Raw genomic sequence first — 14689 nt, 5'->3', positions numbered from 1 at the left:
CAGGAGAAAAGAAGATACGTCGCGTGCTGTGGCAGCAGTCAAAGCAGCTGTTTCTGCGTATCGCGTCAAATAGTCGACAGCGACAACAATCCAACGGTTTCCGGAAGCCGTGAATGGAAGAGGCCCGTACAGATAGATCCCAATGCGGTCAAAAGGCCTGGCTGGGCAAGGAATCGGCTAGATCGGACCAGACGTATGATGAGGCAGAGCTTTCCGTCGTTGGCACTGCGGGCATGACTGAATGTACTTGCGCAAAAAGGTGTACATGCCTCGCCAATAAAACCGGGAGGAAAGCCTAGCGTATGTTTTAAAGATGCCCGCATGTGCGCACTGGGGGTCAGCGTGGAAAGCTGAACATATTGCAGCACGAAGATGGTGAGGTATGACCAGTAACCACTTTCGGCCGTCAGACTTGTAATTCCGGCGATAAAGAAGGCCATCGCGGATCTCTAAGTGAGCCGCTTAACGGCGCAACCTTCGAGAAGATGGAGAAGTCGACGGATCTGAAAGGAATCGCAGAAGAGAGCTTATCTAGTCATCCTTGCGTTGCTCAGCAGCCATATCACAGTTTTCTGGGAAGGCAACCATTTCGTCCACGGCAGATAAACATGCAGAGCTTTCGGAGGACACAGGTGAGCGTGATAGAGCATCGGCATCAGTGTGACGTCGGCCCGACCTGTAGACAACACGCATGTCGAACTCTTGCAACCGCAAAGCCCAGCGAACTAAACGGCCGGAGGGGTCCTTCAACGTGGATAACCAACAAAGCGCATGGTGATCGGTGACTACGTCGAAGGGGCGACCATATAGGTACGGTCTATATTTATCTAGAGCCCATATATTTGCCAGACACTCCTTCTCTGTCACATAATAGTTTTTCTCCGCTTTGGTGAGGGTACGGCTTGCGTATGCGACTACGTACTCCTGGAATCCTGATTTGCGCTGCGCGAGCACGGCGCCGAGTCCAACACCGCTGGCATCGGTGTGTACCTCCGTCGGAGCAGTCGGGTCGAAGTGACGCAAGATTGGCGGCGAGGTTAACAGGCGGCGAAACTTTTCGAAAGCATCGTCACAGGCGGGTGACCAAGCGTAACTTTTCGAGTCACTGCGTAGAAGCTCAGTCAAGGGGGCGGTGATCATCGCAAAATTCCGAATAAAGCGGCGGAAATATGAGCAGAGGCCAAGAAAGCTGCGCAGATCCTTCAGAGACGCAGGTTTGGGGAACTCTGCAACTGCCCGAAGCTTGCGGTGTCAGGAAGAATACCCTCTTTAGATACAACATGACCGAGGATGGTGAGCTGACTTGCCCGAAGCGGCATTTCTTCTTGTTGAGCTGAAGGCCGGCGTCAGTTAGGCACTGCAGCACTTCATCTAGCCTGCGGAGATGCGTTGGAAAATCCGGTGAAAATATAACCACGCCATCTAAGTAGCACAGGCATGTTTTCCACTTCAGGCCACGCAAAAGATTGTCCACATCCGCTCGAATGTGGCGGGTGCGTTGCAAAGACCAAAAGGCATGACACGGAATTCATAAAGGCCATCAGGTGTGACAAAGGCCGTCTTAGGCTGATCTTCAGGTTAGAGGGATTTGCCAGTAGCCACTCCGTAAGACTATAGAAGAGAAGAACTCCGCACCTTGGAGGCAGTCAAGGGCATCGTCGATTCTCGGTAACGGGTAAACGTCCTTTTGAGTTATTTTGTTAAGACGACGCTAGTCAACACAGAAGTGAATTGACCCGTCCTTCTTCTTAACGAGAACGACTGGAGATGCCCAAGGGCTATTCGAAGGCTGGATGACGCCACGCTTGAGCATGTCAGCTACTTGGTCATCAATAACCTGGCGCTCGGCTGCGGACACGCGATAGGGTCTTTGACGCAATGGCGCATTGGTACCCATGTTGATGCGGTGACACACAGCTGACGTGCGGCCGAGGGGAGTATGCTGGCAGTCGAAGGAAGAAAGGAACTTGTTCAGCAGGCGTCGAAGCTGAGCACGTTGTGAAACGGTTAACGTGTCGGCGATGGAGCTGCTCAGTACGTCCGGCCTAGTAGTCTGCGGCGAAGAGGCACAGGCCACTCCGGCGACTACGTGTTCGGCGGAAGGACTAGTCGGCATGTCGATAATTGCAGAAGGGTCGAGACTGTAAACACGGCCGACGCACTCACCCCGAAGTAGTGTTACAGGACATGACAAGAGGTTCGAAATGAGCAGTCTGCTGACGCCGTCATGAAGTTCTAGAAGGGCATAAGTTGGCGGCGAACACTTGCGGCGAACGAAAAAAGCAGATGGCGTGAAAAGGGCACTAGACTCTGCGAGCGAGTTGCAAGACACATTGGTAAGGGCAAAAGAGTGCGGCGGTATGATGACGTCTTCAGCAACAAATAGTCTGTCACTGGTTTCATGAGCATCATATAATGGAGCGTCGTCATCGTCAAACACTTCAAATGCCACCTCAGCGCGAGGGCAGTCGATGACGGCCTTATTAGCGGAGAGAAAATCCCAGCCCAAAATGAAGTCATGGGAGCAGGAATCCAACGCTAGCAATTCAACGACATAAATGAGGCCATCAATCGCGATGCGAGCAGTACAGGCAGTGGCCGGCGTGACGTGATCTGCGCTGGCTGTAAGAAGTGATATACTTGCTAGTGGCGTCATAACTTTTTTCAGCAAGCGGCAGAGTCTAGCACTTATCACTGAAACTGCGGCACCAGTGTCGACAAGGGAGAGTGCAGCGACGCCGTTCACATGTACGTCCAGAACATTCGTTCGTGAAGTGAGAGGCCTTGGTCTTTTTGCTGACGACGCAGTTCCCGCCTCTGGAACGGCGGCAATTAGTTTTCCCGCTCCGGCGATGAAGGACGACGACGCATCGGCGATGGCGAGCGGCGTCGTGGTGATGGCGAGTGGCGGTTAACAGGAGGGCGGTGGTCGGCGTACGATGACGTCTGGTCGGGGGGCTGAGAGCCTGTGAACGAAGGGCGTGGTGGCACATAAATGGCAGGTTCGAAGGTCTGGTCGTAGCTCTGGCGGTAGACAGGGACACGCCGATGGCAGTATCACGCTACATGGCCAGGTAGTCCACAGGCAAAGCATATTGGGTGATTGTCAAGTGTACACCATTGTCCACTACTCTGGACGGACCTTGGCTGAGCGAACCGAGGAGTGGGTCGCAGCGGCACGGCTGATGGTAGTGACGTAGAAGAGTGAAGAGGTGGTCGAGCTGCCACTTCAGCAGAGCTAAGAGGTGCATTTACCTCGGCACAGGCAACAGGGCTCGGCAATGGTGAAGTGTCACGGGCAGATGGCAGAGCCACGCAAACTTGCTCCTGGATGACCTGGTGAATGTTTGCTGGCAGCGGTGACGGTGGTTGGCCGGCTGTTGATAGCAGCGATAGCTGACGAGTGACCTCAGCACGAACAAACTCCTTTATTTGCGATAGCAGTGACTGAAGGTCAGATGTGGTGGTCAGGCTTGAGAGGGTGTCCCTGGGACGTTAGAGCGTCGCGTGAGAAGACGCTGTCGTCGCAGCTCATCGTAACTCTGACACAACTCGATGACCTCAAAGACAGTGACAGGGTTCTTCGAGAGCAGCATTTGAAAGGCGTCGTCGGAAATGCCTTTCATGATATGCCGCACCTTGTCAGTTACTGCCATAGATGGGTCGATACGCCGGCAGAGGTCGAGGATGTTCTCTATGTAGCTGGTGAATGTCTCACCGGTTTGTTGGGACCGGCCTCGTAGGCGTTGTACTGCGCGAAGTTTGCGCACACCAGGGCGTCCAAAAACATCTGCGATGAAGGTTTTGAAGGTCGTCCAAGTGGGGATATCCGCCTCGTGGTTTCTGTACCACAGCTTGGCAACATCCGTTAAATAAACATCACGGTACCAAGCTTTGTGGGATCGTCCCATTTGTTAGTAGCGCTGGATCGTTCATAAGGTTCTAGCCAATCCTCAACGTCTTTCTCGTCGGTGCCGCTGAAGATGTCTGGTTCTCGCAAGAGCTGGGCACCGGGACAGCTCCTGCGTGGCGAAGCCGGTGGGGGTGTGAAGACAGTGTCGTCAGATATGACGGACGGCAGCTTTTAGCTACGCAGTTCCAGGACTGGGGAAGACCGCAGCACCTCCACCAAAATATTTTGTAAATGCAAGCTCAAAAGCGGTAGCAGCGTCGGTGCAGAAGCAGCAAGAGCGAGCCGGGTGTACGGGCAGCGTCGCAGCAGCAACCAGGCAGTCTTAGCTCGTGCCTCGCGCCAACGTGTCAATGTCGCTTTAGTAGTGGGCATTCCTCTTCACTACCTTATATATATATATATATATATATATATATATATATATATATATATATATATATATATATATATATATATATATATACATATATATATATATATATATATATATATATATATATATATATATATATATATATATATATATATATATATGGGTTTTTACTAAGGCGTCACACTCGAATAATCAACCATACACAAATCTTAAACACGGTGACGAGAGATGCAATTTGGGATCACTCCTGTGTGTGGAATACGTAATACTTGAGACACCCTGCTGCTTAGATAGTTCTCGGGTGCACACATTGAAGTAAAGACTTGGTTCTCTCGTACCTGGCATCCACGAAGAATGCCGACGTCCGGTTGTTTCCACTGCTTCTGAGCTTGCTAAGTTCACTGCGGAGAAAAATAATGAAAAAACCCCTTATACTCGTATAACACACACACACACACACACACACACACACGCACGCACACACGCACACACAAGCACATGCGCTAAGCGTCGGATAACCTTGCGTGTACCTTGCCATCCTGATTCGTTTGGTGTGGGTCGAAGCGTCTTGAGGGCGCAGCGGAGTCACATGCACCAGCCGCTCTTCGTCGGGGCTCGAGCCAAGGCGAAACATGTGGCCGCCACTACCATCATTCCATGGCAAAACTTTTGCCTCGCAACTGAAAGTCAAGAAGAAAAGCAAGCTTGCACACATATCCTCCTGGAACCACCGAGGCAGCAAACGATGTCACGATGCTAGTCCTAGATCACGTGTGCGGGAGTTCCGCACCACGCACACACAGCACGTTTTACTGCATCGACATCACACACAAGGCAAATGGCTTACAACTCCTCGTACTGTTGAAACATTTATTGGTGGACACTTGTCGATGATGCTTGACAGCGACAGTCAATGCGGGTACCGACTCTCTGCACGAGCTGCTCTTCTTTTTGCTAAAAGGGCGACCGGTTACGAAGAGGGAGCCGCCTGGCGACCTAACAGCTGGTTACTATGAGCGGGTCGTGGTAGGCTTTGAGGTGCTCCACGTTGACAATGTCGCGCCCTCGACGGCGCATGTCCGAAGATGGTTCGAAGGTTCGATCAAGTAATTTACAGGGGAAGTGCGTACGACGACACAGTAGGGGCGTTCGTATTTGGGCAATAGTTTTGAAGATAGGCCAGTTGAAGTGGTAGGGATCGAGGGCCAGACGAGCGCTCCTAGGAGGAACGTCGGCACAGTAGTGCAGGTGTCAGCGCGAATGCCTATTGCCGCTCTTGATCATGCGCTGTAAAGGTCCTTGCAAGCTCTCGACACTCTTCAGCAAGCTTGGCTGTAGCAGAAATATGCACCCACTCGTACGGATCTGGCTTGTACGGAAGTATAGTGTCGATTGTGAGCGACGGGTGCCTTCCATATAATAATAATATAGTCAATGCGGGTACCGACTCCCTGCACGAGCTGCTCTTCTTTTTGCTAAAAGGGCGACCCACTAGAAGGCGCTGGAGAGGACGACCCACTGTTCGAAGGCTTCGCCACAGTACGAATATGGCGCAGCGTGGTTGCGCCATGTGCAAGTGTGTATGTGGTTACATATCTACCCTTACACCTGTCTGACCTCCATAAACTTGTTGATTTCAGGATTAGCACAGGAAATATAGACACGTGCGCGATATATAGAGACCAGGAAAAGGCGGTGGACCGTAATGTTATTACTTTCGAACCCTTCGACTTGGCAGCAGGGACAGCATACGACAGGGACGCTTAGTGCTGTTCTTTTCCCTGGTGTTCGAGGCGTACCGCGGCTGACTATCGGCGTTGATAGCGGAGCGTGCTGCATCCAGTTGCGGGAGTGCCGCGCCGACCGACCGTTTGCGTTTTTGCGCCCGGCACCATACCACGTGGCATCGGCCACCCCTGGCTCTTCAAAAAGACAGCGGCAACGCCTCCCTCGATCACTTGGCAGCAGGGACAGCATACGAATGGAACGCTTATTGCTGTTGTTTTCCCAGGTGTTCGAGGCGTACCGTGGCTGACTATCGGCGTTGATAGCGGAGCGTGCTGCATCCAGCGCCTTGCGGGAGTGCCGCGCTGACCGACTGGCTACGTTTTTGCGCCCGGCACCATACCACATGGCAACGGCCACCCCTAGCCCTTCAAAAACACAGCGGGAACGCCTCCCTCGATCACTTGGCAGCAGGGACAGCATACGACAGGGACGCTTATTGCTGTTGTTTTCCCAGGTTAGGCATTTGCCCTTCTGTTTTGTATAGTTCATTCGCTATCCTAGCGCTGTCTCTGTTGCCTATTTTTCAAAGTTCGTACTTGTTTTGCCCACTGTTGAATCTGTAACTTGGCCTTTAATCATGGGTACTGAGTTCACGGACTTCAAACGCGACATTCGGAAAGAAATCGGAGAGTTAAACAAAAGCCTTGAAGACATGAACAAAGACTACGAAAATATAAAACAAGAGTGCGCTGAAATTAGAAAGGAAAACGCTGCTCTCAGGGCGTCCCAAGAGGCAATGCAATGCGAGATAGACCGTTTGAGAAAGTTGGCGCATGAAAATTCCACGGGCCTAACTGCTCAGGATCAATACTCCCGAAACAAAAATATAGAAATTAAAGGGATCCCACGTACCCCTAATGAAAACCTTGTGCAATTGCTTGCCAAAGTTGGTGACGCCTTGAGGGAGCCAATAAGTGAACAAGACATAGAAATATGCCACCGTTTGCCAGCGAGGAGTGCCACTTCGCAAAGTAACACGGCACCAGACCCAGGTGTTGCAAAGAACAACGAGGTACGCCCTCATGCAAGCGCTGTTCCCGATCAGGGTAGCAAAACAGGCAGTGATGCCCCCCTGAACGAAAACATCGTGGTTGTTTTCAATCGCCGAGCTAAGAGGGATGTCATCGTTAAGAAAGCAAGGAGAACTCGATTCACAGCTGAGGAACTGGGTTTCACAACAAAACAGTCTGTTTTCGTAAATGAGCACCTTTGTCCCCAACTGAAAAAATTGCTGGGTATGACGACTGCTCGGAAACGGGAAATGAACTGGCGCTTCGCGTGGGCAAGTGGTGGCAAAATATTTGCGCGTGAAACGGAAACATCTCGTGCAGTTCAAATCACATGTGAAGCTGACTTGCACAAGATGCACGCGGCCGCTTCAAGCAGCCGCGGGGCATCTAGCATGCCGTAGGCTTATCTGATTAGCGCTTTTCGTTTTTTCGGCGCAACCTTTTTTTCTTTTTCTTTTTTTCCTTTTGTTAAGATGGCGATATTACCACGTGATGTCAATATACCTTACACTAGTGGATATTGCAGTATCATGCACTTAAATGCTCGCTCAGCTCGCAACAAGCACGATGATATAACTACGTTTCTCGACGAATTCTCGTTTAAATTCGACATCATCATGATTTCTGAAACTTGGTACACATGCAATGACGAGGTACTATGCTTGCCAACGTATAAATCGTTCTTTCTAAACAGGCCCTCTCGTCGAGGGGGAGGTGTTTTGCAGCTAATTGCTGACCATTTAGTTTGCAGCCTTCTCTCAGACTTTTCAGCGATTACACCAGACTATGAGGCATTATCACTAGCATGTCACAAGTATGTATATGTGGTAGTTTATCGTTCACCTGACGGAAAAACAGAAGCGTTTTTTCAATTTCTTGAAAATCTGCTTACGTATGCGTGCACTAACAAGTTGCACATTATCATAGGGGGTGACTCCAACATAAACCTTTTACAGCAAACTGAAACCTCTGGTAACTTCCAACTACTACTTGATTCCATTGCGTGTGCTAATATTATTACTGAACCTACACGTGTCACTTCTGATACTGAAAGCCTTATCGACTTACTTATTACAAATGACATAAGTGATTCAACCGTATCTGGAACTGTTATTGCTGATATTAGTGATCACTACCCTATATACATGTTTCAAAATCGCAACGAGTATCTTCATCGTGCAAAAGTATCAACTCCAGAATCATACAAAATACAGGAAATTTGTAACAAAACATTAGACACTTTTAGGCGTGAAATTGCGCAGATTTGTTGGGATCCTGTCTATAAATCAGTTAACGCTAATGAGGCGTATGAAATATTCATATGCCTGTTAAAAAAAACCTACCATAAGTGTTTTAAATATAAAACTGTCGAAACACTTAAGAAAGGTCGGAAACAATGGATGACGCGAGAATGTCTGGAAATGATTAGGAAGAAAAATCTACTGTACGCAAAATTTGTGAAAACAAGACACCATAACGATCTTTCGGAATTTAAGCGGTATAGAAATTTTGTAACGAAGCAACTGAGAAAAACTAAGGATGCGTACTATGAAGCTCTCTTCAAGAGGGTTAGCACTCGTGGCGACGTGCTTTGGCGAGAAATAAATAAGCTTCTAAATAGAAGTTGCTCTCGAGACAACGCACTTGAGTTAAACATAGATAACAAGATAGTAAAGGGTCAAGAACTTGCTAATAAATTTAACGTGTTCTTCACAACGCTGGTGTCTTCTGATTTATCAAATCCTTCTCGTGCCTGTAATAGTGATTACAGGGACTTTCTAGGTGTGCCAAACATGAGCACTGCATATTTTTTAAACACAACTCCTCAAGAAGTATTGTCTGTATTTATGTCACTAAAGAACACTACTGCTCGGGACATAGATGACCTACAAATTAGACCTATTAAGGCAGCACTTGATCTTTTGTTACCTGTTCTTACCCATCTGTTTATTATCTGCTTATCCACGGGAGTTTTCCCAGAAAAAATAAAGCATGCGAGAGTTAGTGTCTTAAACAAATGTGGTGACTGAAATATCTTTTCTAATTATCGTCCGATCTCGATACTTCCTGTTATATCTAAAGGGCTAGAGGAAATCATATATCAACGTGTCATGTCTTTTTGTGAAAAGTACTCTATATTATCACCGCATCAATTTGACTTCCGACGGGGCATGTCCACGGAACTGGCTCTCCTCACACAAAAAGAACTCATACTTAACTCATTTGAAAAGAAACTGTTAACACTGGGTGTTTTTATTGACTATTCCAAAGCGTTCGATAGAATCAACCACGAAGTACTCTATGCAAAATTGCGTCATTATGGTTTTCGGGAACCCCACTTGACTTTCTGAAATTCTATTTATCACAAAGAAAGCAATCTGTAGTTATAAATGACAGCCAATCCTCCCTACTAACCATAACGTCAGGTGTACCTCAGGGCAGCATATTAGGGCCCCTACTGTTTAATATTTATATAAACGACATAACAAGTGTCAGCAAATATGTGGACTTTATAATTTGTGGAGATGACACTAGTATATTTTTTCATGGTAATGATTTAGGTAAGCTTGCAGACTCAGCCAACAACATTCTTAACGACATCTTCATATGGAGTACTGCAAATTATTTAATGATCAACACAAAAAAATCCAAAGCTGTGGTATTCGCACCGGTTCAGAAGGCTGTCTGTCATGGTTTGGATATATATCTCGGGCCTGAAAAAATTGAGGTTGTCAAAGAAGTTTCATCATTAGGAGAAATTTTTAATGAAAATCTTAATTGGGACAAACACGTTAATAAAGTAACTAGAAATATAGCTAGGACGTGTGGTGCTCTCTCTAAACTTCGACAGATACTTCCAGCAAACATTAAACTTTTACTCTATAATACGTTGTTTTCATCTCACCTAAACTATTGTAGTCTAGTGTGGGCAGATACATCTAAAGCAAATCGGAACAAAATATTTTTAGTGCAGAAAAAAGCTATTCGTCATATTGCAAACGTACCATACGACGCACATACAAGTCATTTATTCAGAGAATATAAGATTTTACCGATCGATTACATACACAGTTTCAACCTTATTATGAAATACAAACAAAGCTTGCTATCAAACAACGCTTGTTTTCTTAAACTGTGTAACCTCAGAAAAAATACACAATCCTATTATGACATTCGGAAAAGGCCTTCCTGGTTCGTTCCTTATTCGCGAACTTATCACGGTTTGAGAAGACTTGAACACTGTATTCCAGCTTGTTTTAACATGTTTGAAAATAAAAGCATCAACATCTTTAATATACACAAAAAACAACTTAAGAACCTTCTCATCCAAAATGGCGGCGTGTAGTTTAGCTTCTTCTAGTTGTCCGGCTGCAGTACTATATGTAAAAGAAACACCCTATAACAGTGCTCGTGTGTAACATGGCATCCTATGATGTTTGCTTTCTTTGACATTTTTTTTCGTTGCTTTTTTTGCAACATTTCACTCGTCAGTGTTTCCCTTGTGCATTAAAACTTGTGCTTTTCGCATACCCAGTGTTGTAAACGTTGTATAATCATTTTGTAATACTTTGGTAGCCGTTTAGCAACGTGTGCATTGTTTCATGATTGACCGCACGCTGTTTTCTTTTGTTTATTGTTTTTTTCTCTCTTTGTGGTTTGCTTATTTTATGTAAACCTGAAACATGTAATTTTGATGCATTTTCTTTTTATTTCGTAATTTCTTGAAGTATTGAAAATCGACGTCAAATTGTTTTTTCATGTTTTGTGCTCTGCGAATTTTCGTAATGCCAAGTGAAAAGGGGTAGGAGCCTCGTCAAGCTGCTACATAGCCGCTTTTTGCTCTTATCCTTGTGTTTTCTTTTTCGCAAATCTGTGAAGAAAATGCTCAATAAAACTGAAACTGAAACTGAACTTTAAAGTTTTACGCGCCCGAACCACGATATGCTCATGAAGCACGCTATAGTGGACGGCTCCAGCTATTTAAACAATCTGGTGTTCGCCGACCTGCTTCAACATCGTAAATACAAGGTATTAGGCGAGGTGCCCCGGCCCTACGCGTGTGCCCTTATGCCCATGAACACACGTGTGACAGCTTAAGGAGCTTACTTGTCTTCAATTATCTGCTGGAATTGGACTTCCTTCGTTTCTGCGCACAGTGCCAAGAGCCGATTCCACGGACTGCTGTCGTCAGCCATCGTGTAGGAACGGTCTACCTGCACAGCAGAAAGGTGATGCTAGTTTGGTGCATGCCAGGGTGAACAAGCATCGATACACACAACTGCAGTTTTTACTGTGCGTGTGGACCACTAGAACCGCGGGTACGTTTTCCAAATCGCGTTTCTTCGGGGTGCGCACTGCCGCGAAGAACGGGCGTGCACCGAACTACGTTTCTTCTTTTTTAACCTCACACCATTGAAAGACGTAGCCTCGGCGCCCTGGACGGTCGCCGAATGTCCTAGCCAATTTGGCGACCATCTCAAATGTATGTAAAGGAATCATGCTAATTTAGTGCATTAGAAACAGTGAATTCCCAGAATGTTTTGGAAAGGAAAAAAATGTTGGTCATGTGGGAACCCAATTCGCAAAATACTGTTCGAGTGATGTTCATCAGAAAATTTATTCTGAGAGCATCATTCCTCCTTTTAATACCGATTTATATGGTACAGAAATTCGTTTGTTAAGGTGGTTTAGGCTCAGTATTAGACAGACAGACAGACAGACAGACAGACAGACAGACAGACAGACAGACAGATAGATTAGAAGTGCATTTGGTTCGCCAAGGATCATTTCACGTAAAAAAAAACTTTTGTGGTTTAAGCCCGACTTTCAGAACTATGACCTACAGTGTTTAAGGTTGTCCCAATCACCACCATACTGTTGATTACTCGCGCAAGTAAAAGCGCACCTCACAATTTCGAAAGCAAATGTTGATTGCTGCTGAACTACGCAGCCAATCTTTGTTTTTTTTTCTTCAAAAGTTGAAGAAGGATGATTCAGTGCAGTACCTTGGCGATGCTTTCAGTGCTGGACTGCGGCCGACGGTTCCTTTGTGCTGAGAGCGGGCGCTTAAACGCTTTGCGCCGGACCAAACGATCAGCAACGGAGTGCTCCGTCAACGATGAGGCTGCAGCGACGGCTTTGGTTCGCCAGCGTCGGATGGTCTTGGTGACTGACCGGTGGATGATCGCTGTGACGTCGAGCCATCATTTAAAGCACACACACTGGTATAGGCACACACACAACAAATGCCGTTATCGAAGAGCGTGAGACGTGCTGTGGAGAGCATGTACGGAAGACACGGAACACAAACGAGGCCTTCTCGGAGGTTTTCGATTTACACGGTGATATTAATAAAATGGAAGTGATGCCGTATAGGTGAACGCATGTAGTATATACGCAGGTGAACACATGTAGGGTGATATGAATAAGCGATGTCACGAGTTTCTATAGAAATGAGGAGAGAGAGTTTATTGAAGCACTGACCCTTCTTCAGAGTCCTGTGCCATTAGGCCTAACTTTACGAGCTTTTATTGTCTATGTTCGAAGTGCATACATTGCGGAAGCTCCTACAGGCCTATCGCATTGCTCTGTTCTTCTGTCGGGATGTTTTTTTTTTTTCGATAATTGAAATTGACGCATGCAAGGCACGAGAAGATCAGGCTGCAGTTGCGAGAAACGCGTATGGATAACAAGAAAAGTTTTGAGGGAACTGAGAGTTCGCTAAGCTAATTAAGTAATGCAACACATAAACTGGGCTATGGAAAAAAGAAAAATAGCTGATAATAGTATAAGGGGTTTTACGTGCCAAAACCCTGACATAATCACTATAGGGACGCCGTAGTGAAGGGCTCCGAATATTTCGATCATCTTGTGTTTTTTAAAGTGAACGGACATCGCACAGTAGACGGACTTTTAACTCAGCAAAATTGAAAAAAAATGTGTCAACGCTGGGATTAGGACGTTCGGGAGGACCACCACCGTCAGGTAAGCACAATCACGTTTGAAACATTGGGTGGAAGCAATGCAGCGGGTCTAGCGGAGATTCGAACCATCGATCCGCTTCTCACATATCTGAGTTTGATGATGATGATGGTGATCCTTGCAATACTGGCGCACACCCATAAACGGGGATCGGTCAAGAACCGGGTGGCAGGATGTTTAAGTTAAAGGCTTATGATTTTGCAAACACAAAGTAACTTTGGACTGAAAAAAATATATATACATAAATAGAAAAAAGCCCATAATTGAAAAAGAAGTATACCTGAGCAAGAAATGCAGGCTATCAAATGTGATTTGAGACAGAGGTAATGATGGGTTCAAAAGGAACGATGTAAGTAAAAAAAATGCACACTAACAGGGCAATCGCTTTGTTTCAATTATGTATAGTTAAATACTTCAGACCAGACGTCCCTGTGGCTATAACCTAATTTAATGCTGCCAAACGATAAAATTACTGCCACATTTATTTATAATCCTAATTTTTCAAGTGGTGCTACCAGGTATCTAAGACATCGGTGACAAAATAAAAAGTAATGATCTATATAGTTTCCATTTTTTCGCAAACCTGACATAACAGTGACGCTTTAGACCAGCTTTGTGTGAATAATAATTTAGTTGTAGAATCTTGCAACGCTATCTGGCAAAGTAACTTCCGATTGCCACGTTGCGCATCACTGTCTATTCCAGCAGCCACTTATATGTGCGAAATCTCAAGATTTATCCAATGAGAAGGAGTTGGTTTGCCTCTTTCCGGGCGCTGCACGTGACGCACGCTCACTAGTCTTGTTTTTTTTTTTCACTCGGCTCACACACACGAGAACACGCGATTCACGTCGTCTTCGTCCCTCTGAACCGACGCACCATGCTCGCGCTTTTCGCTAAGTACAGGTTCGTTGTTGACAAAAGTGCGAGCTCTTATGGCTCGTGCTCTAACTTTCTGTAGGAAAAAAAAAATCACAGCATATCCACGAGGTGTATGATGAGTGGGACGAAGAGGACAGATGGACGGACGGATAGAGTGACGGACGCTTTGCCACGCTCATCCTCATTCATTCTGTGGATATGCTGTGACACCATTTTTATTGAAATGCAATGCAATGCAACTGGCTACTACGACTACGACGACTATGACGACACGCGACATACGATCTACGGCGTAAGGGGTCGTGTGCACCGCTTTGGAACCTCTCACTGCTGACACTATGTTAACGTGCAATGAAGTGTGAGCAAATTTCTCTTTGTTCTCATTCGATCCTTAGTATCTGCACTGCCACAGGATGGGAAGCACCGAAAGCTCTCGGCTCTTCGTTTTGCTTTGCACGGCCTCTGCGGTCCGCGTATACCTATTACCCCGCGATGATTTAGTGCGACGACGTCGTCACGTGGCGTGATGGTAGCGTCACAAGCGACAGTGACGTGACGCGACGATGCCTTCACATGATGGCGGCTCCGAGTCTCAGTGTTTCGTCAGCTGACAATCCGATGCCACCTTTTCTCGTCTGACGACGAAGCATCCAATGTTTTTTCCCTTAACCAAATCTTAACTTGAACTTCAACTATCGATTTCGTAACAGGGTGCCGAAGTACATGTCAGAGACCACGTAG

At 46.5% G+C, this 14689-nt stretch overlaps 1 protein-coding gene across 1 annotated transcript in view; it reads right to left on the bottom strand.

Annotated features, from left to right (window-relative positions):
• LOC142774989 (serine/threonine-protein kinase haspin-like) overlaps positions 1 to 14689 on the bottom strand; it is a 71018-nt gene that overhangs the window by 55024 nt on the left and 1305 nt on the right. Inside the window, exons 3-6 of the mRNA XM_075876167.1 lie at positions 12091 to 12272; positions 11192 to 11298; positions 4817 to 4966; positions 4625 to 4687 (exon numbers count right to left, since the gene is read on the bottom strand). Coding sequence (XP_075732282.1) covers positions 4625 to 4687; positions 4817 to 4966; positions 11192 to 11280 — 302 coding nt within the window. The 5' untranslated portion in view covers positions 11281 to 11298; positions 12091 to 12272. The remainder of the gene's footprint in view (positions 1 to 4624; positions 4688 to 4816; positions 4967 to 11191; positions 11299 to 12090; positions 12273 to 14689) is intronic.

The sequence above is a fragment of the Rhipicephalus microplus genome, chromosome X (genome assembly GCF_043290135.1).
Source record: "Rhipicephalus microplus isolate Deutch F79 chromosome X, USDA_Rmic, whole genome shotgun sequence".
NCBI classification, from domain to species: Eukaryota; Metazoa; Arthropoda; class Arachnida; order Ixodida; family Ixodidae; genus Rhipicephalus; species Rhipicephalus microplus.
This window is presented reverse-complemented; position numbering and strand designations above follow the sequence as displayed.